Here is a 12,127-nt window from a genome sequence, read left to right on the forward strand (position 1 = left end):
GTTGAGGCCTGAGTCTCAGCCACTGTCACCCCCAGACCCTTTTCCTTCGTGGACAGTTTATTGACCCCTCACTCATCTCTCTCCATGTGAAGATCAAAATTGAGATGATGAAACGCTATACGGACCTTATTTTAAAATTTCCTTTAAATGCACATCTAAGAATGAAAATTAAATGTGATGCCTGCCATCTCTGGCCCCTGCTGTCCTCACAGGGCACGGCCTCTCAGAGCTGAGCACTGGGCTGAGGGGCGGAGACCCCTGCACCCTGGCATTGTGCTGGGAACCTGTCTGACAGGTTCTCTTCCCCTCACTTGCTGGAGACCCTCATGCCTGGGCTGCTGCCTGGTTTGTCCTGGCAGGTGTGGCTGAGGGCTGCTGGCCAGACCCTTTGTCCCTGACTCAAATAACCATTTCCCAAGATACAATGTGCAGGCATTTTTATCCTCCATTTTTTGTTGTTACAATGCCTTTCCCTTCTAGAGTTTGTTTGTTTGTTTGTTTAGTTTTTTATTTTTTTAATTTTAAAATCTTTAATTCTTACATGCGTTCCCAACCATGAACCCCCCTCCCACCTCCCTCCCCATAACATCTCTGTGGGTCATCCCCATGCACCAGCCCCAAGCATGCTGTATCCTGCATCAGACATAGACTGGCGATTCAATTCTTACATGATAGTATACGTGTTAGAATGCCATTCTCCCAAATCATCCCACCCTCTCCCTCTCCCTCTGAGTCCAAAAGTCCGTTATACACATCTGTGTCTTTTTTCCTGTCTTGCATACAGGGTCGTCACTGCCATCTTTCTAAATTCCACATATATGTGTTAGTATACTGTATTGGTGTTTTTCTTTCTGGCTTACTTCACTCTGTATAATCGGCTCCAGTTTCATCCATCTTATCAGAACTGATTCAAATGAATTTCTTTTAACGGCTGAGTAATACTCCATTGTGTATATGTACCACAGCTTTCTTATCCGTTCATCTGCTGATGGACATCTAGGTTGTTTCCATGTCCTGGCTATTATAAACAGTGCTGCAATGAACATTGGGGTACATGTGTCTCTTTCCATTCTGGTTTCCTCGGTGTGTATGCCCAGAAGTGGGATTGCTGGGTCATACGGTAGTTCTATTTGCAATTTTTTAAGGAATCTCCACACTGTTCTCCATAGTGGCTGTACTAGTTTGCATTCCCACCAACAGTGTAGGAGGGTTCCCTTTTCTCCACACCCTCTCCAGCATTTATTGCTTGCAGATTTTTGGATCGCAGCCATTCTGACTGGTGTGAAGTGGTACCTCATTGTGGTTTTGATTTGCATTTCTCTAATAATGAGTGATGTTGAGCATCTTTTCATGTGTTTGTTAGCCATCCGTATGTCTTCTTTGGAGAAATGTCTATTTAGTTCTTTGGCCCATATTTTGATTGGGTCGTTTATTTTTCTGGAATTGAGTTTTTGTGTTGTGTTATTTTATTACAATATATTCCCCAAAGTATACAAGCCAGAAAGCTTTTTAACATTTTTCCAGCTTGCTTTTTGGAAACAATCAGTACATTTGAATAAATATAAGGAAACTCTTACAACCTCTTTCATTTGATATTTATTTCAAAAGCCCTTGGTTCATCTCCTTTAACAGGATTCTCCAAGATGATGGCTTGGGGGTTTGCTCAGGCACGAGTGTGCTGCCATGTTTTCTTTTCAGCAGACTTTGTGGTGTCTGTGTCTGCCTGGAAACAAGCCATCCTGTTTTTTTTTTTGCAGGCCAGGGACAGATGGAATACAATCCATTGAATTGTAAAAGTAGTTTCTGCCCTGGACATCATGTCAAGTTAACTTATGCAGTCCATTTTGCTTCCTTACAGATCTGGGTTCACAGTGCCCACAATGCCAGTGGTTACTTCACTATTTATGGAGATGAATCCCTCCAGTCAGATCACTTCAACTCAAGATTAAGCTTTGGAGACACACAGACAGTCTGGGCACGAACAGGCTACTTGGGATTCCTACGGAGAACTGAACTCACTGATGCAAATGGAGGTGAGAGTTCCCAATAGGAGGCAGGAAGTCCTCAGACACCGAAAACTCGTGTGTGTGTGGGATCCCAGTCCCAGGAGAGCATGTGTGCTTGCTGCAGGCAGCCTGGAGACAGCCAAGGGTAAGAGAGCTGGGGTGGGGCGAGAGAGAGCCCAGGGTGAGAGAGCCTGCTCAGGCTGTGCACGTCGGCCGCTGAGGATGCACGTCCCATGCTCTGTCCTCCTCTGTGAGCTAGGAACACGTGTGGAATCAGGGCAGAGGCCGGGGGCTGTGTTGTCTATGATAAGTGCCTATAAGTGCAGCTCACCGGCTTGTCACCAACTGTGGCGCTGTCAGCCCCACCAGGATCCCCTGAAGCTGCATTGTTCTCTTCTGGGCAGGAGGCCCTGGCCTCCAGTGCTCTGGCCCTGCCAGGCACCCTCAGGGAACAGTAGCTCAGACAGCTAGTGCTGGGTGTGGGTGTGACACAGAACCCACATGTAGGAGCCTGTCTGCTCCTCACATTGCTGATCCTGGAATCCTCTCTCTACTCCTGAAAACAGAGGCAGGACTTGGGTGTTACTCCGGGGCGGGGGCCCCGAGGTTTCTTGTGAGATCTGCCAGCCCCAGAGATTAGTGAGACTTCCAACCCACCTGCCTGGTAGGAGGTGTGCCAACCAGGCCAGACCAGCAAGAATGCAGAGGAAAAGTACAGAAATATTCTGGTGTTGTATTTTCTTTTATTTTTTTAAGGTTTAAAAAACAAAACATTTATTTAGGAAGGCTGAAATGATTGTATGCTAATTTGAAACAGCTAAGTTGTGTAAGAATGTTCCATTGCCGGGGTCCAGCCCCGGTGGATCCAGGGAATTCAAAGGGTGGACGGCGTCGGCGTGGAAAGACTTGTTTATTTATTAAAGTAAGATTAGATTAAGAAACTATAGTGTAGTAAGAAGATTAAGTGGAGGAAGAGGGCTGAATAGCTTGGTTTACGCGGAAGACCAATAAAATTCCAGACAAGGAATTTGCACCATCTACGTTGGGCCACCGGCGCCCGCTTGAATATCTAAGGGTGCCTCGCCTTAAGCTCCCTTTCTCGCGGGTCTTAACAGCCAGGGCAAGTAAGTAGACCTGGCGAGCCTCCGCGCCCCAGGTGGAGATTCAGCCTGAAGTTAAAGTAAGGAGCAGAGAGAAGGAAAGGGAGAGAAGAAGAAAGAGAGAGAGAGACACGGGGGGAGCCAGAGTCCCAAGAAACCAGGCCGGGAGACTAGTTCGAGAAACTGGTCCGAGAAACTGGCCCCATCCTTTATTGTTCAGAAGGCCTTTTATACTTTTGATAAAACACAGAGATCAATGGGTAACACAAGATTATGTAGGTTCGCAGCTCAGGCTCTTTCTATACATCATTTTGTATACAAAAGGTCTCAGGTGATTTACATTATCTTTTGGCCAAGAGGCTTGTTAACACCTTTTGGCTCTCTTCCTTAATGAATGTTAATCTTGTTTCCCCTGAAGTGTTTTTCTTTAATCTACATCTCCTTAAAGCATTAACATTAAAGTTACATCTCTATAGAACAAAGGTGCAGTGGGATATAACAAAGAAGGTACTTAACTCAAAGATCTAATGTTGCTAATACAAGGTCTACTACTTGTTTTTCTGTATACCAACTATATCTACAAATACAGGATGTGAAAATTTGGCAGCAAATATTGACTCAACAAATGAAACCTTTAATCAGTCCTATTCTAAAGATTTTGACTCCTCGGAAGCTCCTACATTCCTAGGATGTTTTAAGCTTCCTGTGCCTCCTGCAGCCAGGAGGCCTCAAACAATCACATGCGCAGCTGTACGAGTCCTGCAGGCAGGCTAGAAAGCCATCAGAGGGTTTTTTGGATTGAAACACTCTTTCAAATGCAGAAGACTAAAGCCCTGAATTGACTTTTTCCAGAAAATGTCAGAAGAGTAGAAAAGCAGAGCACAAAAGCCGGCAGATTTTTGTTGGGGTACATGCTTAGGAATTTCCAGAGGGGTCCCTGAAGTCTGAGCACGCCTTGCGTATGTCAGCTTCCTTCCTCATGACCTTGTCACGGGCGGGATTCCTCACACTGGCTCCCGGCATTCCATATTTTATATCCTCCAAGGGTTGGATTCCATTTTGTGTGCTGTGTTCTTTCTTCAGACCTTCTAACTTCAGGCTGGTGTTAAGCGGAAGCATGGCTTGCTCCTTTCTGTGGGAGCCCAGCCTCTTCACCCTCACAGAGGGCAGGCACGTCTGTGCAGGCTGTGGAGTCTCAGCACAGACACATTATAAGGCTGGCAGCTGGTCGACACAGTGTCCTGTTGGCTGTGAAGCCTGCTCAGCTTCTCACTGCAGGCAAAAGCTCAGAAAACACCTTCCCATCACAGGGATCAGATTGGGGCGGCATTGATCTCGTCGCTGGCTGGCATTGTATTTGCAGTTTGGGGAAGTCATAGACTGTTTCACTGGAGGGTGCCCTCTGGGATTCCTGGAGGAACTAAGCTTAGCAACACCCAGACCTCAGCACTGGTTCTGCCTGTGGAATCCGTGGGCTGGGAGGGTGGGAGGACCCAGCAGCTGTGGTCAGAAGTCAGCAAGTGATTGCCTCCGTCTTGTCTGCCTTAGCCTAGAGACGGAGAAGATTTATTTTCTGGTATTGCACATGTCAGTCACTTCTCATAAACTCACCCTGATGCACTCAGAACCCTAAAGATGGAAGAGGTCTCCTTGTTTCTAAGGAAGGATGGACTGCTTGTTGTCATTATCCCAAGGTTTACACAACTGACAAGAATAACTTTACCAATCACATGAACTAAGGGAATCTTTGTTTATGAACATTCTCGGAAACTCAGCTTTCTTTCCCACTCAGACATGTGATAAGAGAGTTGAACCCTCGTGTGATGGAACCACAGGGAGCTTGGTGTTGCTTTGGCTGTGCTGGGTCCTCTTATGTGACTCCACTGCATCTCAGGCAGTGCTGCCAAGGGATGTATGTGGAGGCTGCCCCTTGGGCAAAGGGACCGTGCAGGCATGCGGCCAGCCACGTGGCCACACAGCCCCCACCCCCCACTCCCCACTGCCACACCTTGTCCCTGAGCACCTTGGGCTGCAGTTTCCCTTAGAAGGGAAACCAGACCCTTGCTCAGGGGTCTTTCTTGTACCTCTCTTCCATGTTTAGGGGTAGCGCTCGTCTTTATTCTTTAAGAGACTCGAGCAGTTTTGCAGTGAAGCTCACATAATGTCCATTCCCCACGCAGAGCGCCATGATGCCCTCTACGTGGTAGGGGCCCTGGACGAGGCCATGGAGCTGCGCGGCATGAGGTATCACCCGATAGACATCGAGACCTCGGTCATCAGAGCCCACAAGAGCGTCACAGAATGGTGAGGAGCGGGCAGGTAGCCCGAGGGCCAGGATGAACCCGATCCTCTAATGAGCACCCCTGGTGCGGTTGGTGCTCTTCCTGAGGGTGACGGACAGATGGCTGGGGGGTGTTTCCAAGGAGCTGATTATTTGGTTTTCTGTTACGGAAAGTGTGATGTAGGGTGAAACACTGTCCACAGGGAGCCTGAAGCCAGTGAGCCCTGTGGGAAGGCCTCAGCTCCAGGAGAGGCCACGCTTGCCAGCCTCATAGGTCATCAGTGACAGGTCACCCATCCCACCACTTGGAGGTGGCCTGGGAGGCCACGCTGTGCCCACCCTGGCCACTGGGTGGCTATAACTGGCACGTGTCAGTCACTTCTCATAAACTCACCCTGATGCACTCAGAACCCTAAAGATGAAAGAGGTCTCCTTGTTTTTAAGGAAAGATGGACTGCTTGTTGTCATTATCCCAAGGTTTACACAACTGACAAGAATAACTTTACCAATCACATGAACTAAGGGAATCTTTGTTTATGAACATCCTCGGAAACTCAGCTTTCTTTCCCACTCAGACATGTAGTGATAAGAGAGTTGAACCCTCATGTGATGGAACCACAGGGAGCTTGGTGTTGCTCTGGCTGTGCTGGGTCCTCTCATGTGACTCTACTGCACCTCAGGCAGTGCTGCTGAGGGATGTATGTGGAGGCCGCCCCTTGGGCGAAGGGACTGTGCCTGGAAGCAGCAGCACCAACCACTCCTCAGGGCCTTCACGTGGCACTTGAGCAAGGACAGTGGCTTCAGCACCACTGGCCACTGTTCCTCTCACCCGCCTCGTTTCCTGAAGGGTGGAGGCCTGAGGGGGCCTGTCTGCAGGCTCAGGGCAGGAGCCCCCGGGGAGGCTCCTTCTGAAATCTAGGGGGGGCAGATGGGTTGGCCCGCGAGTGTCGGCTGCCTCTTGTCAGCTGACGCAGGCTGGTGTTCTCGGCCACACGCTGCACCGCCAGAGGGCTCGGCAGACAGAAGGGGCGAGTGGACGGCAGAGCTTCCTCCCCACTCAGTGCTGTGTTTCAGGGCGAGCAGCAGCAAGCCCATCTGAGCACAAGTCCTCCACCTCTAAAGCTGCCTGTCCACTCTCGTGTGAAGGCAGGAGCCCCAGAAAGGTGTCCGCCAGAAACAGTAGGGGTCTGCCTCAGTTTGCACTGAGGTGTAAGTAGCCATCTCAGCCTTCTGTTTTTGTATTTTTTTAAGAAAATAATTTCAAGTGGCTTGTATTGCCTCCCTCACATATTTTCTATCTAGTTGAAAAGGTGCCATTTCCACTGGGAAGTGTGTGGCCAGGGTTCCCCTGTGGGTTTCTCTTGCCTGTTCTGAGCGTCACTTAGATGCCGTGAAGCTTGCTCCTTACTCTACTCTCAGAGGCGCCAAGAGGGAAGGAGCAGCAGGCTCCGTTGCGAGGGGCTTCTCTCCTCAGAGTGCGAGCAGCACCATGGCTCTGCTGTCACCCCCCTCCCCAGGCCTGTGGCTCCCCCAGGCAGCCCCATCAGTCACTTGGTGCAGAGAAGGGAGGGTGTGAGGCTGGGTCACATTGGTGACTGCCTCACTGAGCACGGCCCAGCCACCCTCAGCCGCTGTGGCCCCAGGAGGGCTCCAGCAGCCTCCCGCTGCCCCCTGTACCCCTTCTCAGTGAACTGTGGGATCCACACTGACTCTGATGCTGTACCCTCAACGCCAGATGTCAGGATAAAACCGTCCCCAGCGTAGCCACGAGCAGTCACGTGACTCACAGACGTGCAGTTCTCTCGAGCAGCTCCCTCGGGGTGATGCTCGTCACAGAGCCAGCCCTGGGAGTCTCCAGTGTCCCTCTTCCATTTTAATGTGATCATTGGACATACTAAGCAAAATATACATATTTTGTTAACAGGCATACCCTATGCTTTTAGGAAACAGTGATGACTTTCCCCAGACACTTCCTGCCTGACAGGTGAAACAGAACATTCTCTGTATCTGACTCCAGCAGCCACTGCAGGCCCCGGAGCTTGACCCCGCTCTCCACGGGGCTCCGGTGTGCTAAGGTTCTTAAACATTCATGTTTTAAAAGCCCTACTTCCTCTAAAGTATAAAACATTGGACTTAGTTAGGCTTTTACAAACTGGGCAGACAAGATACTGTGGGTGGTTCTCCTGAAAGATCCAAGTAAGACACTTCTGGATGGAGCTCTGGCATCCCCAGGAATTCACCCACCTGAATCAGGTCCCCTGTGTTGCCCTCACCCAGTTCCTGAAACAGAATCTGTCAGTGTGCCCCAGGTCTGCAGTCGAGCTCTGAGGTACCTGACCCAGCATGGTGGCTCATCTGCTCACATGCACACGTGTTCACCCCCTGGGGACAGAGGCAGGTCAGGACTAGCCCTAGCGCCCACTGTCCTAGCTTAGCAATGGTCCCGCTGGCTGCACTGCAGGCTTCCCAAGTGCCTTTGGGGATGGGCTGCACCCTTAGGGCCTTGTGTAGAATCAGGGAAGGCAGGGGTGGGCTGCCACCCTGAGAGCAGGTTGGTAAGAGGTGTGGATGCATGGAGTGTCAGAGCTGCTCTGGAACCTGCAGACCGGAGAAGGCTCAGTGCCCAGCAGGAACACAGTGGGGCATCCAGACAGAATGGAGTCTCTCCAATTGTACAGTGATGCTTCTTTCTCTTCCAGTGCCGTGTTCACCTGGACAAACTTGCTGGTGGTTGTGGTTGAGCTCGATGGGTCCGAGCAGGAAGCCCTGGACCTGGTCCCCCTGGTGACCAACGTGGTCCTGGAGGAGCACTACCTGGTGGTGGGGGTGGTGGTGGTGGTGGACATCGGTGTCATCCCCATCAACTCCCGGGGCGAGAAGCAGCGCATGCACCTGCGTGATGGCTTCCTGGCCGACCAGCTGGACCCCATCTACGTGGCCTACAACATGTAGATGCCACGTAGCGCCCCTTCCACGTGGCCTACAGCATGTAGACTCCGGGGCCCGCATCTACGTGGCCTACAGGATGTAGACGCTGGGGCCCCCATTTATGTGGCCTACAATATGTAGACACCACATAGTGTCCCATCTACATGGCCTACAACATGTAGGTGCCCGGGGCCCCCATCTACGTGGCCTACAATGTGTAGACGCCACAGAGTGTCTCATCTACATGACCTACAACTTGTAGATGCCCACGTAGTGTCTCATCTACGTGGGCTACAACATGTAGACACCCGGGGCCCCCATCTACATGGTCTACAACATGTAGACACCCACATAGTGTCTCATCTATGTGGGCTACAACATGTAGACACCCGGGGCCCCCATCTACATGGTTACAACGTGTAGACACCCACGTAGTGTCTCATCTACGTGGCCTACAACATGTAGACGCCTGGGGCCCCCTGTTCAGTGTCACAAGTGTGGGCACCAGGGCACCTTCCCCAGCAGAGCCTCACCATGCGGTGGGGAGACTTCCCACGCGTCCTAGTCGCACAGGGATGAGACGTGAATGTGAAGTTTGCTCACGAGGACTTTGCGTTAACTGCCTTTAGTTTGTTGGAAAAGCCCATTTCAAGAACTTTCTTTTCTTTTTTTTTTAATTATTGAATAATAAGTGCTTTCTTCGTAAATGTGGTATTTTGTTAAGCCAAAATAGCAATTAAAATATTCTGCCCTCCAGATGGGTTCTTTTAAACAGTTCATGTAGTGTGACAAAGAATTGTTTTCTCTGTTTTAATGTGTCATGAAATCTTAATGCCATGGACCTGCTACTGATTTAAGCCATTGCTGGAGCCCATCCTTTAAGGACAGTGTGTCAAGGTACGAGAAAGCCTTCCAGATAGCACCTTCCAATTAGATTCTAGCCGCTTTCTTTGTCAGAAATGTACTCAAGAAACAGACTGATGATCGGCCCTCCAAGTTATCATAGAATGAGAGGAAATTATAAATAAGGTGTATTTCGGCAATTACCTTGCAGATATCTTTGTACTAAACTAAAAAGATAAAATAAGTTAACTCCATATGTAATTATGTACAAAACGTTTAATTTATTTTGATCTCTTTAGAAGTATAACAGAGAAAACATTCAAGAATATTAAAGTCTTGTAATGTTTGCTAATATAAAAAGTGTTGTATTATCTTGCGTGGATAGCATCACAACAGATATATATATATATGAAATATAAGTTCACTAAGAACAAAGGGAATTTTAAAGTTTAAAACACAGAACCTGTCACTTGCATGGTGTCCCCTCCGCTGCACTGTAGATAGACTCTCGCCGTTGCTGGTGTGAGCAACCAGACGGCCTGCAGCCCAGAGCTTCTATTCTGGAGCCAGAGACCAGCTGTGGGGCCAGCGCCTCGGAGGTGGCGGACTGGAGCCGAGTGTGCACTTTCCCTCTGCCGCGGGGTCGTGACGGACTGTCGGTGCCACGTGCCCACCGCAACGCGTGGCCTGGGGAGCAGCTGGCCCACTGCACGCGCTCCCTCGGCTACAAGAATTCATTGCACAGTGTTTTCATCATTTTGTTTGTCACCTTTTTTTGGTCCTTGGTATGAAAAGGAATGTCGTTCTGTGGTCATTGGCAGCGGGTTGCGCTGACTCCCTCAGCGGCTTTAAGGGAGGAGACTCACTAGGAGGTCATGCACGGAGCTGCCCCAGCTGTGCTGGCTGGAGTGGAGGCCCCCAGCCCCGTCGTCGCTCCTGCTGCAAGGACATGCTTCTGATTTCCGTCTCTTGCTGCTGCCGCCGCCTCATGCACCTTGAAACTTTGAAAGCCCCTCGCACACTCCTGGATTGAACCAGCTCGTCGGCATCCAGCCAAGAAGAGGTACCAGCTTCCGAGTGAGATCCCCTCCATGATTGCCCCAGTGTGCCCGGGGTTCCTGTGCGGGGTCTGCCTGGTTCAGAGTGTTGCCGGCGAGACTGAGACCCTCTCTCTGTGGTGGTCTCACCTGCCTTGCTCTGTGCACTGGCACTGAGCCCTTTGCCACAAGAGAGTTTTGTTTGACTTCGGAGATCCAAGGCTAATTGCTGTTAGGATTTTAAGTGGCATTTTAAAAAAATTTGTCTGCATGTGGGGTTTCTTCCATCTCCACAAGTTATTTGATTTTTAAAATATTTTTATTTCATTGCTGTGTATGAGTATTTCTCCACATGCTTCAGATAAACATTCCCAGTCTTCTGCTTCCCAAGGGGGACCCCACCACACACACAGAAGATACATGCCCACTGTGTGGAAGTGTAGGGGAGACTCCACCACACACACACCCACTGTGTGGAAGGGCTGGGGGGACCCCACCACACACAGAAGGTACACGCCCACCATGTGGAAGGGCTGGGGGGACCCTACAACACATACAGAAGATACATGCCCACTGTGTAAAAGGGCCCGGGAGGACCCCAGCACACACACAAGATACACGCCCACTGTGTAGAAGTGTAGGGGGCACCCCACCACACACACATCCACCATGTGGAAGGGTAGGGTGGACCCCACCACACACACAAGGTACACACCCACCATGTGGAAGAGCCAGGGGCACCCCACTCCACACACACACACACACACACACACACACACACACACACATTGTGTTTAAGGGTAGGGGGACCCCAATACACACAGAAGATACACACCCACCAGGTGGAAGGGCCAGGGGGGATCCCACCACACACACAGAAGACACATGGCCACCATGTGGACGGGTACAGGGGTGACCCCCACCACAGAGGACACATACACCCACAGTGTGGAAGGGTGGGGGGGGGGGGCCCACCACACACAGAGGACACACACCCGCCCTGTGGAAGGGTGGGAGGGGGCAGTTTCGGGTCAGACACTGATGAGGAAGCAGGACTTAAGGCCCAGCGAGGGGGTGTGAGGTTGCTGGTGCCCTCGTGAGGCCTCAGTCCTGCTGCCTGTGCCAGCGGTGAGGGCCAAGGGCTCAGGGCTGGGATTCAGGTTCTGTTGTGCAAGAAAAAGGGAATGAGACTCTCAGTACCACCCACTTAGCAATAAAGGAGGATCGTTCTGTACTGTTAATGGAAACTGTGCTGGGACGAGTCATTCATGAGAATATAGCCAGTGTTTGTCTCGTGACCTTGTGCTTTTGAAGTCAGACAAAACTGTGTGGTCAACTTGCACAAAGGAGGGTACACAGCGACCACCAAGACTCAGACCAACCAACAGGGCGGCTTCCTCATGGTGCTTGTTTGTTATATCTAACCCTGCTTGACACTTTCCCCAAGGGAAATGGTCCCTTGATAGTCAGATGCTAGCAGCGTTGCTTCATAGTGTGGTGACTGGTTAGAGAGATTCATGTGCTCAGCCAATCACGGTTCCAAACAAAATTTTTATGTGCAAAGGACAGCAACCTTCTCGTATGTTAAACCACCAGTAAGCTTTGTACATCTGTGATAACGCCTGTTTTATATTCAAATGAACAAATAAAAGCTTTTATTTTTGTTGCTCTGAAAATAGCAGTTTCTTAATTGGTCCCCTGGAGAGCTGGGCCAGCTTCCATCCCAGGAAGGAAGTGACTCCTACCAGGAATGGATCCCACTCTGTTTACATAATTTGTTGCATTATTTATCAGTACAGATAATCATACTTTGAACAATGTTTAAATTTTGATGTGGGCATTTATTGCTAAAAAATTCCTATGGCAACAAATGTTTTGTGAAATGTTTTTTTTAATTCTTTTAAATATATCTAAATATATTTGTTCACATTT

The 12,127-nt window shown here is 49.9% G+C and overlaps 1 protein-coding gene and 1 non-coding gene across 6 annotated transcripts in view; one reads left to right on the top strand and one right to left on the bottom strand.

Moving 5' to 3' along the window:
* The window catches only part of DIP2C (disco interacting protein 2 homolog C), a 308,047-nt gene extending 296,176 nt beyond the window's left edge, over nucleotides 1-11,871 (top strand). For all 5 annotated transcript variants that reach the window (XM_069547940.1, XM_069547941.1, XM_069547944.1 and 2 more), the window contains 3 exons: nucleotides 1,859-2,033; nucleotides 5,287-5,410; nucleotides 8,087-11,871. In XM_069547940.1, the coding sequence (XP_069404041.1) occupies nucleotides 1,859-2,033; nucleotides 5,287-5,410; nucleotides 8,087-8,339 (552 nt within the window). In that variant the 3' untranslated portion in view covers nucleotides 8,340-11,871. The remainder of the gene's footprint in view (nucleotides 1-1,858; nucleotides 2,034-5,286; nucleotides 5,411-8,086) is intronic.
* Nucleotides 4,387-4,455, bottom strand: LOC138417986 (small nucleolar RNA SNORD31). The gene has a single exon (XR_011248393.1). It is a non-coding gene; the product is annotated as a small nucleolar RNA SNORD31 (small nucleolar RNA).
* Nucleotides 11,872-12,127: the final 256 nt, after the last annotated feature.

Source organism: Ovis canadensis, chromosome 13 (assembly GCF_042477335.2).
Source record: "Ovis canadensis isolate MfBH-ARS-UI-01 breed Bighorn chromosome 13, ARS-UI_OviCan_v2, whole genome shotgun sequence".
Classification (NCBI taxonomy): Eukaryota; Metazoa; Chordata; class Mammalia; order Artiodactyla; family Bovidae; genus Ovis; species Ovis canadensis.